At 43.5% G+C, this 15,936-nt stretch overlaps 1 protein-coding gene across 1 annotated transcript; it reads right to left on the bottom strand.

The window, feature by feature from the left end:
* Positions 1-4,325: 4,325 nt before the first annotated feature.
* Positions 4,326-15,135, bottom strand: LOC106562749 (guanylyl cyclase-activating protein 2-like). Its single transcript, XM_045708834.1, has 4 exons — positions 14,732-15,135; positions 11,132-11,281; positions 6,798-6,894; positions 4,326-5,243 (listed from the first exon to the last, which is right to left on the bottom strand). Exons 1-4 carry the CDS (start codon positions 14,924-14,926, stop codon positions 5,122-5,124), a joined length of 564 nt encoding a protein of 187 aa, XP_045564790.1. The 5' UTR covers positions 14,927-15,135; the 3' UTR covers positions 4,326-5,121.
* Positions 15,136-15,936: the final 801 nt, after the last annotated feature.

Below are 15,936 nucleotides of genomic sequence, written 5' to 3'. Positions count from 1 at the left end.
TTCAACCTTAGTTTAAATCCAGGGTAGTCTCATTGGAATAAATCCATTTTGCAAGAGCGACCTGAGTAGATTCATGTTTAAGCATATGGATATATTCATTAAACACTGAATACCACATGCCAATGACCTGGTATGTGGGTAAATAGCTAGGATTAATTGAGTGTATTCATTCATTTATTCATTAAACAATTTGAGATGACTGAATAGACTAAGCGAGCACTTTGTATATGTGTTTCAGTGTGTTTGCCAGTAGTTAATATATTCATTGACTTGTATTTAATTAACTTCAGGTGTGTGTCCCAGGTCATCGTGTAACTCACACCTGTGCTCACTGACACATGAACAAGGCAAGGCCTCCAACTTTACATTCCAGAAAAACAAAATGTGAAGTAGTCATTGTTTCCCATATATGCATTTAGCAGCGACACTGAACAAAAAGTGTGTGTGTGTGTGTTGTGTAATAATTAGCCTTAGCTGTGAAATCCAGTTAAGTATTAGCTGAACACTCACCTCTCACCGTGTTATCAACCTACTGTAGTCTGACCCTAAGAGGACAGTTAACCTCAGGGGAATCAATCACCTAAAAAAACAGACTGGGGGTGAACAGACAGATGGACGGACAGCCCCACAGACAGACAGACGGACGAATGGACGGAAAAGGCATACAGAGGTGTCTCACAACACATGTTGCATAAGGAAGTGTGTGTGCATGCGTGTCTGTGTGTGTTAGGAGGATACATCCCTTCATTAATTGCACAGAGTATTAATTATATGAATAAAAATGAAATGTGGTCATCAAAAACAAAAACCTACTGTCACGTCCTGACCAGTAAAAGGGGTTATTTGTTATTGTAGTTTGGTCAGGGCGTGGCAGGGGGTGTTTGTTTTGTGTGTTTTGGGGTTTTTGGGTTATGTTCTATGTTAGTCTATGTCTATGTTTATTCTAGGTTGTCTATGTCTAGTTTGGAAGTGTTTGGGATTGGTCTCTAATAGGAGGCAGCTGTATCTCGTTGCCTCTGATTAGAGACTATATTTAAGTAGGGTTTTTTCTCATTGTGTTTGTGGGTGGTTATTTTCTGTTCAGTGTTTCGTGTACCTGACAGTACTGTTTGGCTGTCGTGTTTTTTCTTGTTTTGTTTAGTGTTCTAAATAAAGTTAATTATGAGCACTCAACCCGCTATGCCTTGGTCTACTCCCTTCGACGGCCGTTACAAAACCACCCACCAAAGAAGGACCAAGCAGCGGAGGAAGGAGCAACAGGAAAGCTACTTGGAGTCGTGGACATGGGAGGGGATATTAGATGGTAAAGGACCATGGCACCAGGCTGGGGAGTACAAGCGCCCGAAGAAGGAGCTGGAGGCAGCTAAGGCAGAACGACGGAGGTATGAGGCATTATATCCTCCATTTCAGGAGGAGAGGAGGCAGCCCCAAAAACTTTTGGGGGGGGCACACGGGTAGTTTGGCTGGGCCAGGGGTGAGCCCTAAGCCAACTCCCCGTGCTTATTATGGGGAGCGTTTGGGGTGGAGAGCACCGTGCTATGCGGAAGTGCGCACGGTCTCGCCCATCCACACGCGCAGTCCGGAGCCTGCAGAGACGGCCCACAGTCCGGAGCCTGCAGAGACGGCCCACAGTCCGGAGCCTGCAGAGACGGCCCACAGTCCGGAGCCTGCAGAGACGGCCCACAGTCCGGAGCCTGCAGAGACGGCCCACAGTCCGGAGCCTGCAGAGACGGCCCACCGTCCGGAGCCTGCAGACGGCCCACCGTCCGGAGCCTGCAGCGACGCTCCTCAGCCCTGAGCCTGCAGCGACGCTCCTCAGCCCTGAGCCTGCAGCGACGCTCCTCAGCCCTGAGCCTGCAGCGACGCTCCTCAGCCCTGAGCCTGCAGCGACGCTCCTCAGCCCTGAGCCTGCAGCGACGCTCCTCAGCCCTGAGCCTGCAGCGCGCTCTCAGCCCTGAGCCTGCAGCGGTCCTCAGCCCTGAGCCTGCAGCGACGCTCCTAGACGAGCCTGCAGCGACGCTCCTCAGCCCTGAGCCTGCAGGGTCCTCAGCCCTGAGCCTGCAGCGACGCTCCTCAGCCCTGAGCCTGCAGCGACGCTCCTCAGCCCTGAGCCTGCAGCGACGCTCCTCAGCCACGAGCCTTCAGCGGGGGTGGGCAGGTTAGAATTGGGCTGTCATGATTTTCTTGTTTTGTTTAGTGTTCTAAATAAAGTTAATTATGAGCACTCAACCCGCTACGCCTTGGTCTACTCCCTTCGACGGCCGTTACACCTACAGGTGACCTAAATCCACTTTATATTCTGCATATGGACATACAGCCCTAAACATATGGATAAAGAGAGATATACGGCAGATAATGCGTATAACATATAGATAAAGAGGGACATGCAGGGGAGAATCCGTATAACGTATGGACAGAGAGACATACAGCAGAGAATCCGTATAACATATGGATAAAGAGGGACATGCAGGGGAGAATCCGTATAACGTATGGACAGAGAGAGACATACGGCAGAGAATCCGTATAACTTATGGACAGAGAGAGACATACGGCGGAGAATCCGTATAAAGCTACATTGTAATACAATGAGTCATCACAGGTAAGTGCAAAATACAGTGCATCTGGAGTGTCTGAAAGGTTCACAGTGAATGTACTGTACACACATGGGAGAGCATAGAGAAGACCGTTCATGAACCCTGGACACTCTCTCACTTCCCCTCTTTCTCACTCTTCCATCCTCAGAGACTCAGACAGCTGGGTGTGATTTCTTGTTATAAAACAGGTAGTTTGGATGCTGATTGGATCCTCGATGCTGATTGCTCGGTATTTGCATGCATGTTGTGATTTTTTTTTAAAAAGCAGTAAGGCATGTGACACTATAATGAATATAGTCCCAGGTAAATGGGTTGAAAGGCCTTCTGCTAGCACTATCATGACACAACGCGGGACCCAGATGCAGACACAGGAGGCAGATAGTTGGAGTTTAAGATGTTTAATAATCCAAAAGGAGTAGGCAAGAGAATGGCCGTGGACAGGCAAAAGGTCAAAACCAGTTCAGAGTCCAGGAGGTACAGAGTGGCAGACAGGCTTGAGGTCAAGGTAGGCAGAATGGTCATGCAGGCGGGTACATAGTCCAGAAACAGGCAAGGGTCAAAACCGGGAGGACTACAAAAAGGAGAATAGCAAAAGCAGGAGAACGGGAAAAGCCGCTGGTTGACTTGGAAACATACAAGACGAACTGGCACAGAGAGACAGGAAACACAGGGATAAATACACTGGGGCAAATAAGCGACACCTGGAGGGGTGGAGACAATAACAAGGACAGGTGAAACAGATCAGGGTGTGACAAGCACATCAGGACGAACAACGGCATTTACCTGTGACTATATTCATGATATAGCATGGACTCTTGTGCCTCACTGTTTGAACAAACTTCTGCTCTGAGGCAACGATGCCTAGTGCGTAGAAATGTTATGTATCACAGTGTCATGTAACAGAGTGGGTGGCAGTGTAGCCTAGTGGTTAGAGCGTTTGACTAGTAACCGAAAGGTTGCAAGTTTGAATCTCTGAGCTGACAAGGTACAAATCTGTTGTAGGTTACATGAAGACCAATGCTGGGAACCCTTGTCATGGATGCAAGGAGGTTTTTCCATTGGGACACCCACCCAAGAAAATACTAGTGGAAAGCTTCTTTCTCCATGAGGTATGCCTATGTGGCTTTGCAAATCAAATCCAGTTTATTTGTCATATGCACAGGATACACATGGTGTACATATACAGTACAATTAAATGCTTACTTACATGTACACCTCTCAACTATGTGACAATAAGACTGTGGTTTATCATGATGGGTGCATCGATTGTCAAATAAATAAACAAAGAATGGTTGCTATGGTGAGACCACTTAATGTTTAATCTAATTCTTGCAAATATAGAAATATAGATATTTGGTGTAAATGTGTTGAATGCACATAATTCTATACAAAATTCTTATTTTTGGTATGAGGATTGTTCTATCTAGAATGATCTGTTGTGTTATCTTTAGTCATTACTTGGATCAAATATCACAGCACTTACTGACTAGATGTTGATCAAAAGGTTAATTACTGATCAAAAGGTTAATTCTTGATCAAAAGGTTAATTCTTCATCAAAGGGTTGATTTAAGTATCTCAAATACAATTTGTGGAAGCTTGATGTGTGGACAATAGTAAAGCTTCAAAATGTGTAAAGATATTCCAAAATGTAGGCTACATTAAAGAAATTACCATAAAATACTTAAAATAACCTCTTTGGGAACTGGCAACAACAGTAGCCAACAGTTTGGTTCACAGTTTAAACTGCTGATATTTAAAGCTTTTTAAAGCTTTTTTGTGATGTCTCGTTGTTTTTTACAGGTATGATGAAAGGATTTGAAGTACTTGACATTGAATAATATAACATATCCCCATTCTAAGTTCTCTGGTGTGATATAAATTCCTTAAACATTATAATAGGTAAAAATAAATATGGGTAACATAACATGATATCACATTTAGGTTACTAATGGTATGATATTTGCATTGATATAATGTTTTGAAATAGCTGCTTACTTCGTACTTGAAAGTATAAGGTTGTGAAATAATTATTTTCATTACATAATATTATTAATATGATAATTTCATAACCACGGTCACAATATTACTGAGTATAGAATTCCATAACCTTTTACATTTGAATCCAATGTAAATACGCAAACTGCAGATAGTGACCCTGTGTAATATCATATCACACAATATGACCTTTGAACTCTGTTTGAAATCTACCAGAGTTCCAGTGAGCTATGACAGCCATGTGCTGAATGAGACTCCATCCTGTCAGCTGGTCAGCACTCAAAAAGAGACCGCCTGTTGTTCTGACATACATCAACGTGCATGGACAGCATGTTAAAAGAACAACTACGAGATGTGATAAGGAGGAAAGTGCTCCATGCCTATGCCTGAACCACCGCAAGCAAACATGGAGGCAGAGACAGATCTTTAGGCCCAAGGCATCAGGTTTCTCATGAGAAAAAGACAAAACTCAGATGCCATTTGAGGGACACAACCCCTCTCTGTGTAGATGGTAGAACCTGTTTGGAGGGCTCAAGTCATTTTTACACAGTTCTGCATGACCCAGCCACTAGCGTTCACGTCCAGCTTGAGCATATTCATGACCCACTCGTCCTTCTGGGCCCCCTCCATGAACTCAGAAAAGGAAATCTGGCCTGTAATAAAAGGAAAAAAATATACATTTGGTGGGCAATGATCCAAGATCTTTCTCACGTTAAGGTTACTGCCTTAGACATAACTCGGATGTAGTGCCAACTTAGTAAGAAAGTAGGAAGCCATTCAGGCTTATTAAAAGTAGGAAGCCATTCATGCTATTAAAAGTAGGGAGCCATTCATGCTTATTAAAAGTAGGAAGCCATTCATGCTTATTAAAAGTAGGAAGCCATTCATGCTTATTAAAAGTGGGAAGCCATTCATGCTTATTAAAAGTGGGAAGCCATTCATGCTTATTAAAAGTAGGAAGCCATTCATGCTTATTAAAAGTAGGAAGCCATTCATGCTTATTAAAAGTAGGAAGCCATTCATACTTATTAAAAGTGGGAAGCCATTCATGCTTATTAAAAGTGGGAAGCCATTCATGCTTATTAAAAATAAAACAACAAACCAGTAGCAAAACCTCCATCTTTCCTCTGTATAATGGGCCACGTAGCACCTGACCATGAGGATGCCAGAGCTATGTCCCCCTCAAATGGACCACCAATTAGCACTTGCATTACCTAATCCTGGCCATTACATCAGACTGACCAGTGTGTAAAGGTCAGTGACAAAGGTATATTGTCTCCCGCTGATGGAAGATGGCATTAGAACACAAAAGGATATTGCTCAGCCATTGGAATTCCCTGATGACTCCTTTTTTTCCTAGGGACTTAGAATACATTCCTCGATACATTAACATATAAGAAAGTATAAATGACATACAGTACAGCCAGTGGTTTCACCAAATAGCCCTCAGTTAAGGATACTCACTTTTTAGTCAAGGTCAAAGCTGGAGCCCCAGAACTATGCACTGACTCCCTTCTGATGCAAACTGTGGGTCCTCATGTATTAAAATACTTTATTTTACAAGTTTTATCTCTTAGATATGTGACACCACTGAGATCCTCTCAGCCAATTTCCGTGCTACTGTCACGCCATATGTTAAAAGGAGGATACATTTCAATACACAGTATATGCTTGAATTTACATCCAGAAAAGGATAGAAACAGTGCTCAGTGGTACAGATATAATATAGTGTTTACACTCTTAACGTTTAATTATCTTTCTCAGTCATCATATGCTGTATGTGCTGTTATCACCATTTAGGAAGAAGGTACAGAAGAGGTTTTGGTTAAACTTCTCATTACAAATCAGTCCATAATAGTAGATGATTCAGGGGTAATAGCATAAATGCAGCTTTCTGTTTTACATTTGTCCACATGACACCCCACGTATCATCCCTTCACCTTCAATCTCATTCTAACGTTCCAAGACTGTGAGCAGTGGTCCATCCCATCCCTCTGTCCATCTCTTTTGGGCTATCTGTCTCTCCATTCATTACTGACATGCCTCCATGTGAGCCCCATTTCCACCCTCAGACACACAACAACCCCCCCCCCCCTTAGAACACAGATTGTTCATCGTGGTGGTTTGATGGAAGTACTGTATATTTGGCACAGATTTGAATGCATGTTCTGCCGTATACATTAATACATCTTAACCGGGCCACTTACCATCATGATTTTCATCGACCAGCTCAAAGATCCTGTCACACACTTCATTAGGTGTCATGTTTATGGCAGTTGTATGAAGCTGGATTTTGTAAATGATCTGCAATTGTATGAGATGCATTTCATTACATACACTTGGGGGAAATAAAGTGTGGTATTTGACAGAAGTGTTTTTTACACTGTTGTCCTATCTGAAATGGTATTCATTTAAAAGGGCTTCAACATAAAGAGATGGATTTACCCCACTGACGAAAAATGTCAAGTTGTATAAACTTTTATATTACAGAAATAATATTTTGTCTAGTGTTGTTTATCTGAGCTTAATTTACTGAGTTCACATAAGGTAACATTTAAGGCAGTGTCACAGTTGTTGTCGGTGAATGAGGACCAAAACGCAGCAGGTACGTGAATGCTCATCTTGATTTTTAATTATCTTCAAAACCGAACATACAAAACACAAAAAACGAACACTCGACAAATAAACAGTCTGGTAAGGCACAAGGCTATACACAGAATAATCACCCACAAATCACACATACAAACACACCCTAATATATGGAACTCTCAATCAAAGGCAGATAGACAACACCTGCCTTCAACTGAGAGTCCCAACCCCAATCAACCAAACATAGAAACACACAACCTAGACTAACCATAGAATACTAAACATAAACCAAAACCCGGAATTACTAAATCAAACACCCTTTACACAAAACACACCACCCCGAACCACATAAAACAAATACCCCCTGCCACGCCCTGACCAAACTACAAAACAATTAACCTTATATACTGGCCAGGACGTGACAGTACCCCCCTTAAAGGTGCTACCCCAGAAGCACCTTAACAAAAAAATAACCCCAAGCAACACCAACAAAAAGTCCCCTTTTCTAAAGGGAGGGAAGGGAGGGTGGCTGCCGTCAACGACGGCACTGTGCTACACCCCCTCCCCAACCCACCTATTTCTGGAGGTGGCTCTGGCTCCGGCCGTTCCAGGCTGTCGGGCCACTCTGGCATCGCCGGGGGGCAGTCGGGGCAGTCTGGCAATTCGGGAGAGTCTGGGCAGTCTGGCAATTCGGGACAGTCTGGGCAGTCTGGCAATTCGGGACAGTCTGGGCAGTCTGGCAATTCGGGACAGTCTGGGCAGTCTGGCAATTCGGGACAGTCTGGGCAGTCTGGCAATTCGGGACAGTCTGGGCAGTCTGGCAATTCGGGACAGTCTGGGCAGTCTGGCAATTCGGGACAGTCTGGGCAGTCTGGCAATTCGGGACAGTCTGGGCAGTCTGGCAATTCGGGACAGTCTGGGCAGTCTGGCAATTCGGGACAGTCTGGGCAGTCTGGCAATTCGGGACAGTCTGGGCAGTCTGGCAATTCGGGACAGTCTGGGCAGTCTGGCAATTCGGGACAGTCTGGGCAGTCTGGCAATTCGGGACAGTCTGGGCAGTCTGGCAATTCGGGACAGTCTGGGCAGTCTGGCCACTCCGGCAGTTCAGGGCAGTCTGGCCACTCCGGCAGTTCAGGGCAGTCTGGCCACTCCGGCAGTTCAGGGCAGTCTGGCCACTCTGGCAGTTCAGGGCAGTCTGGCCACTCCGGCAGTTCAGGGCAGTCTGGCCACTCCGGCAGTTCAGGGCAGTCTGGCCACTCCGGCAGTTCAGGGCAGTCTGGCCACTCCGGCAGTTCAGGGCAGTCTGGCCACTCCGGCAGTTCAGGGCAGTCTGGCCACTCCGGCAGTTCAGCGCAGTCTGGCCACTCCGGCAGTTCAGCGCAGTCTGGCCACTCCGGCAGTTCAGCGCAGTCTGGCCACTCCGGCAGTTCAGCGCAGTCTGACCACTCCGGCAGTTCAGCGCAGTCTGACGACTGTTGACTGGCGGGCAGCTCTGACGACTGTTGACTGGCGGGCAGCTCTGACGACTGTTGACTGGCGGGCAGCTCTAACGATGACTGTTGACTGGCGGGCAGCTCTGACGATGACTGTTGACTGGCGGGCAACTCTGACGATGACTGTTGACTGGCGGGCAGCTCTGACGATGACTGTTGACTGGCGGGCAGCTCTGACGATGACTGTTGACTGGCGGGCAGCTCTGACGATGACTGTTGACTGGCGGGCAGCTCTGACGATGACTGTTGACTGGCGGGCAGCTCTGACGATGACTGTTGACTGGCGGGCAGCTCTGACGATGACTGTTGACTGGCGGGCAGCTCTGATGATGACTGTTGACTGGCGGGCAGCTCTGATGATGACTGTTGACTGGCGGGCAGCTCTGATGAAGACTGTTGACTGGCGGGCAGCTCTGATGAAGACTGTTGACTGGCGAGGCTGGGTTGACGCACTTGTAGCCTGGTGCGTGGTGCTGGTACTGGGCTTACCAGATTATGTACACGCACCTCCAGGCTAGTGCGGGGAGCGGGAACAGGACGAGTCGGACTGGGTTGACGCACTTCCGGGTCCGCACGAGAGACAGGAGCTGGAAACCCAGGGCTATGGAGGCGCACAGCCGGTCTAGATCTTACCTCCTGCACAACCCGCCTTGGCTGGATGGAACTAGTAGCCCTGTACGAGCGGGGTGCTCGTACAGGGCAGACTGGGCTGTGCAGGGGCCTGATGGTAGCCGTGCGTAGAGCGGGAGTTGGGTAGCCTGGTCCTCGGAGGCGTACCGGCGACCAGATGCGCTGCGCAGGCATCCTCCTACCAGGCTGGATGCCCGCTCTAGCACGGCACCTGCGAGGGGCTGGAATAACGCGCACCGGACTGTGCGTGCGTATGGGTGAGATAGTGCGCTCCTCAGCGAAACATAGCGCTCTCCACCCCATACGCTCCTCCATATAACCACGAGTAGCTGGCTTCCGGCTCTTCTTACGCCTAGCCAAACTACCCGTGTGCCCCCCCAACATTTTCTTGGGGGTGCCTCTCGTGCTTCTCCTTCAGCGCGTACTTGGCCTCGTACCACCGCCTCTCTGCCTTGGCTGCCTCAATTTCCCCCTGCGGGCGTCGATAATCCCCAGCCTGATGCCAGGGTCCGGCCCCGTCCAGAACTTCCTCCCAAGTCCACTTCTCCCGCCAGTCCAACTCGAACTCCGTCTGCTCCTTCCTCTGCTGCTTGGTCCTTTGGTGGTGGGTGATTCTGTCACGCTTGTTGTCGGTGAATGAGGACCAAAACACAGCAGGTACGTGAATGCTCATCTTGATTTTTAATTATCTTCAAAACCGAACATACAAAACACAAAAAACGAACACTCGACAAATAAACAGTCTGGTAAGGCACAAGGCTATACACAGAATAATCACCCACAAATCACACATACAAACACACCCTAATATATGGAACTCTCAATCAAAGGCAGATAGACAACACCTGCCTTCAACTGAGAGTCCCAACCCCAATCAACCAAACATAGAAACACACAACCTAGACTAACCATAGAATACTAAACATAAACCAAAACCCGGAATTACTAAATCAAACACCCTTTACACAAAACACACCACCCCGAACCACATAAAACAAATACCCCCTGCCACGCCCTGACCAAACTACAAAACAATTAACCTTATATACTGGCCAGGACGTGACAGGCAGTAAATGTATAGTTACCCAACTGCCTTACAATGTTATGTTGTCTTAATTTAGGAAATCGAGGGTTAACAAAACTAGGTAATAAAGTATTATTAACATTATAATATATCATATATCATATCATCAGTGGGGTAACACATCTTTAGAAATGGAGAAACATTTTTTTTTACACTGAAACAATACTCTGACATTAGGCCTTTTTAATGGACAAAGGAAAAAAGATTGAGGTCCTATATATACAGTAAATACCAGAGCCGTGAACTCAGCTGACCTATAGGCATGGGGGCTGGTTCAGTTCAGAACCAGATAAACTATAGGATCAGGGCTAGGTGTTCCCAAGAATAATTGGTATTAAAGCCACTTGCTCCTCCCATCCTTTCATCCAATAACGTGTACGGACAGAATTAGATTTGTGAAAACCCCAGTCATCCCACGCAGTCACTTTACCCTGACCTGATCATAATCCCTCACCTGATCCTAATCCCTGACCTGCAGCATATTAAGGCACTGTCCTAATAACATTCGTTTAATGTAATACCTGTATTATACCTGTATTATACAAGTATTATACAAGTCATACAATTTAGAAAACTGAGTACTGCAGATTATACTACCAAAATGTGTCCAGCTGTTCTTACCCTTAGAAAAGAAGGTGCATAGCCTAGCCTAACTGATCTACAACTACTAGTAGCCAACTGCAGGCCAAAACGAAGCAGCCAGTCAATAGCATAATGCAGAGGAAGATGATGTGTAATTTCTTACCCGAATTAGGTTTTTCACCTCTTGTCGGTCTAACTTGCCATTTCCGTCCTTGTCGTAGATTTTAAATGACCACTTTAACCTATCCTCAAGGTTCCCCCGCAATATCAGGTGAAGAGCGGCCGTATACTCCATAAAATCCAACGCGTTATCCTGTGAAAACAATACATGGATTTATTGCATGTTTACCACTTGAATGTATATTGATAACTGAAGCTAATGCAATTAAAGGGATAGTTCACCCAAATTACAAAATGATGTCATTATACCGGTATTAGCATTTTTTATGCATTATGTCCAAATTGAAAGTATCTCAAATTGATTGTGAAGCTCAACAAAGTAATTTATTCTGTGCCTTCAGAAAGTATTCACACCTCTTGACTTTTTCCACATTTTGTTGTGTTACAGCCTGAATTTTAAATTGTTTGAGATTTTTGTCACTGGCTTACACACAATACCCCGTAATGTCAAAGTGGAATCACATTTTTCAATTTTTTTACTAATTAATAAAAAAATAAGTATTCAACCCCTTTGTTATGGCTTGTCTAAATAAGTTCAGGAGAAAAAAATGCTTAACAAGTCACATAGTAAGTTGCAATAATAGTGTTTAACGTGATTTTTTTAATGACTACCTCATCTCAGTACCCCACACATACAATTATCTGTAAGGTCCCTCAGTCGAGCAGTGAATTTCAAACACAGATTCAACCACAAAGACCAGGGAGGTTTTCCAACGCTTTGCAAAGAAGGTAGATGAAGGTAAATATTTTAAAAGCAGACATTGAATATCCCTTTGTAGCCTAGTGGTTAGAGCTTTGGACCAGTAACCGAAAGGTTGCTAGATCGAATCCTCAGCTGAAAAGGTACAAATCAGTCATTCTGCCCCTGAACAAGGCAGTTAACCCACTGTTCCTAGGCTGTTATTGAAAATAAGAGTTTGTTCTTAACTGACTTGCTTAGTTAAATAAAGGTAAAAATATATATATATTTTTAAATACACCTATATATATTTTTAAATACACCTCGTCACTACAAAGATACAGGCGTCCTTCCTAACTCAGTTGCCGGAGAGGAAGGAAACCGTTCAGGGATTTCATTATCAGGCTATTGGTGACTTTAAAACAGTTACAGGGTTTAATACATTTGGTTTGGGGGAAAACTGAGGATGTATCTATAACATTGTACTTACTCCAAAATATTAACCTATTTGACAGAGTGAGAAGATAGAAGCCTGTACAGAATAAAAAATATTCCAAAACATGCATCCTGTTTTCAACAAGGCACTAAAGTAATACTGCATAAAATTGGCAAAGCAATTCCTGAATACAAAGTTAAGTTTGGGGTAAATCCAATGCAACACATTACTGAGTACCACTGTCCATATTTTCAAGCATAGTGGTGGCTGAATCATGTTATGGGTATGCTTGTACTTGCAACCTGTTGAGGACCCCTTCCCGCTCTGATCCCGGTATTGGGATTCATTGACAAGTGACCATGGTGGGAAATTCAAAACTGCAAGAATCTAATAATTTCAATTTCTCAAACAATCAACTATTTTTCACCATTTGAAAGATAAACATCTCCTAAATCGAACCACATTGTCCGATTTCAAAGAGGCTTTACGGCGAAAGCATAAAGTTATGTTATGTTAGGAGAGTACATTGAAAATAGCTGTGTGTAATGTTTTGTCAATTCAAAGACAGGCGTCACCAAAAGCAGATAACCAGCTAAAATTATGCACTAACCTTTGACAATCTTCATCAGATGACACTCCTAGGACATTATGTTATACAATACATGCATTTTTTGTTCCATCAAGTTCATATTTATATCCAAAAACAGCATTTTACAGTAGCGGTGAAATTCAGAATTTTTTTCCCTCAAATGCTTCCGGTGAATCAGCGTTACAATTTACAAAATTACTATTCGAAAACATTGGTAAATTATAATATTGTCATTCAAAGAATTATAGATTAACATCTCGTAAATGCTACCGCATTGCCAGATTTCTAAATAACTTTACTGGGAAATCACACTTTGCAATGTGTGCTATGCTAAGAACAATAGGCTAGGATATACAGGTTAGCACCATCTAGTAACCATCTAATATCAATAATACTATTGTAAATAATCCCTTACCTTTGATTATCTTCATCAGAAGGCACTTCCAGAAATCCCAGGTCCACAACAAATGTGGTTTCTTTCGACAAAGTTCATAATTTATGTCCAAATAACTCCAAGTTGTTCCATGTTGTTAGGCGTTCAGTAGGCTCCTCAAAATGTAGGGCGGGGGGGAAGTCACAACGAAAAGTTAAAAAAAAATCTATTTACGTTCGTTCAAACATGTCAAACGTTGTTTAGCATCAATCTTTACGGCCATTTTTAACGTGAAACATCAGTAATATTTCAACCCGACCTCTCCTGTGTCTTGAAAAACGTTTTTGAAAAATGTCTCGCCTCACATGCACACGCAGGTGCGCGCAATAATGAAGTGACGACATCCCAGGGACGTCAACTTCCCTGCATTCTAATTCGGTCTCTGTTCATCATAGACGCTTCAAACAACTTTATAAAGATCGTTGACATCTAGTGGAAGCCGTAGGAAGTGCAAAATGAATCCTTTGTCACTGTGTGATCTATTAGCAACGACTCGAAAATAGTACAGCCACAAAATTCTCATTTCTTGGTTGTATTTTTCTCAGGTTTTTGCCTGCCATATGAGTTTTGTTATACTTACAGACACCATTCAAACTGTTTTTCAGGATAAAAAAGATACAGAATGGAGCTAAGCACAAGCAAAATCCTAGAGGACAACATGTTTCAGTTTGCATTCCACCAGACACTGGGAGATGAATTCACCTTTCTGCAGGTGATAACCTAAAAGACAAGGCCAAATCTGCCCTGGAGTTGCTTACCAAGATAGTGAATGTTCCTGAGTGGCCGAGTTACAGTTTGGACTTAAATTTGCTTGAAAACTATTGCAAGACTTGAAAATAGTTGTCTAGCAATTATCAACAACAGATTTGACAGAGCTTGACATTTTGAAAATAATAATGGACAAATATTGTACAATTCAGGTGTGGAAAGCTCTTAGAAACTTACCCAGAAACACTCACAGCTGTAATCGCTGCCAAGGGTGGTTGTAACATGTAACGACTCAGGGGTGTGAATACTTATGTCCATTAAATAGTTATATATTTGCAAACATTTCAAAACATTTAATTATGGGGTATTGTGTGAAGACTGGTGAGAGAAATATATATTGAATACATTTTGAATTCAGTAACACAACAAAATGTGGAATAAGTCAAAGGGTATGAATACTTTCTGATGGAAATGTAAATGATTTGAATATGATGCACTATTTTTTTTATATCAGCACCATGAGATTAGCATTTGAAAACAGTGCCAGGGAAACTAAACCACAGCATTGATTGCTGTCATACCTTGCCCATAGACTGCTTACAGGGTAAGGAAACCAATATTACATTTCGTAATTTGGGTGAACTGTCCCTTTAACAGCACAATGGATGAATAGAACGGATTTCAATTTTTTTGTAACATTATTTCCTGATTGAAAAATGTTTTACCCACTTCACTTACCCTGTTTGTGTCGAATGAATGGAAGACAGTCTCAATGTACAAAGTCTCTTCCTCGCAGCTAGCTAGTACACCAAAGATCCGTTTTAATTCATGCAGGTGCAAAGCCCCACTTGGGCACTCCTTCATAAAAGTCATACACAGCTCCTGAATTTGCTCCAAATCCATCTCCTCATTGTGGCTTTCTGCTTGACCCATTGTTACAGTTCACTTGGATGGTAGAAAATATTTTCTACAAGAATTCAAGCAAATATAGTTCAACATAAAGGTTATAGGTTAGTCTGGCTACTACACATGGCTACCGAAGCATCTGCTCACACGGTCCCATCAAACTAAATGCCTTTACTCCACTTGCCAGAAACTATGGCCTAATGGGGGACTGGACAGAGTTGTATATTTAACCTTTCAATCACATTAACTAAGCAATCTCTGGGTCGTTTGCCAAAAAAAAAGGTGAGCTCTCACCTGATCATTCAAGAGTGCATGTCCTGACATACTCCCTAGGCATGTCCTGACATACTCCCTAGGCATGTCCTGACATACTCCCTAGGCATGTCCTGACATACTCCCTAGGCATGTCCTGACATACTCCCTAGGCATGTCCTGACATACTCCCTAGGCATGTCCTGACATACAGTGCCTTCAGAAAGTATTCACACCCCTTGACTTTTTCCACATTTTGTTGTGTTACAGCTTGAATTTAAAATGGATTAAATATAGATATTTTGTGTCACTAGCTTACACTAAAAAAGGGATCCGAAAAGGTTCTGCGGCTGTCCCCATAGGAAAACACTTTTTGGTTCTGGGTAGAACTCTTTTGAGTTCCATGTAGAACCCTCTGTGGAAAGGGTTCTACATGGATCCCAAAGGGGTTCTACCTGGATCCAAAATAGTTATACCTGGAACCAAAAGGGATTCTTCAAAGGGTTCTCCTATGGGGACAGCAAAATAACACTTTTTTTCTAAGTGTACACACAAAAACCCATAATGTCAAAGTGGAATTATGTTTTTAGACATTTTTACAAATTAATTAAAAATGAAAATCTGAAATGTCTTCAGTCAGTAAGTATTCAACGCCTTTGTTATGGCAAACCTAAATAAGTTCAAGAGTAATGTGCTTAACAAGTCACATAAGTTTCATGGACGCACTCTGTGTGCAATAATAGTGTTTAACATTCTTTTTTAATGACTAGCTTACCTCTGTACCC

Source organism: Salmo salar, chromosome ssa26 (genome assembly GCF_905237065.1).
Source record: "Salmo salar chromosome ssa26, Ssal_v3.1, whole genome shotgun sequence".
Classification (NCBI taxonomy): domain Eukaryota; kingdom Metazoa; phylum Chordata; class Actinopteri; order Salmoniformes; family Salmonidae; genus Salmo; species Salmo salar.
Note: the sequence above shows the minus strand (reverse complement) of the source record. Positions and strands in the feature narration are given on the sequence as shown.

Bases quoted from the DNA above. Each gene is read 5' to 3' on its own strand.
- LOC106562749 (XM_045708834.1), bottom strand. From the start codon at position 14,926: ATGGGTCAAGCAGAAAGCCACAATGAGGAGATGGATTTGGAGCAAATT. The intron at 11,282-14,731 runs GTAAGTGAAGTG...TTGTTTTCACAG, and splicing joins ATTCATTCGACACAAACAGG to GATAACGCGTTGGATTTTAT. The intron at 6,895-11,131 runs GTAAGAAATTAC...ATACAATTGCAG, and splicing joins AGGTGAAAAACCTAATTCGG to ATCATTTACAAAATCCAGCT.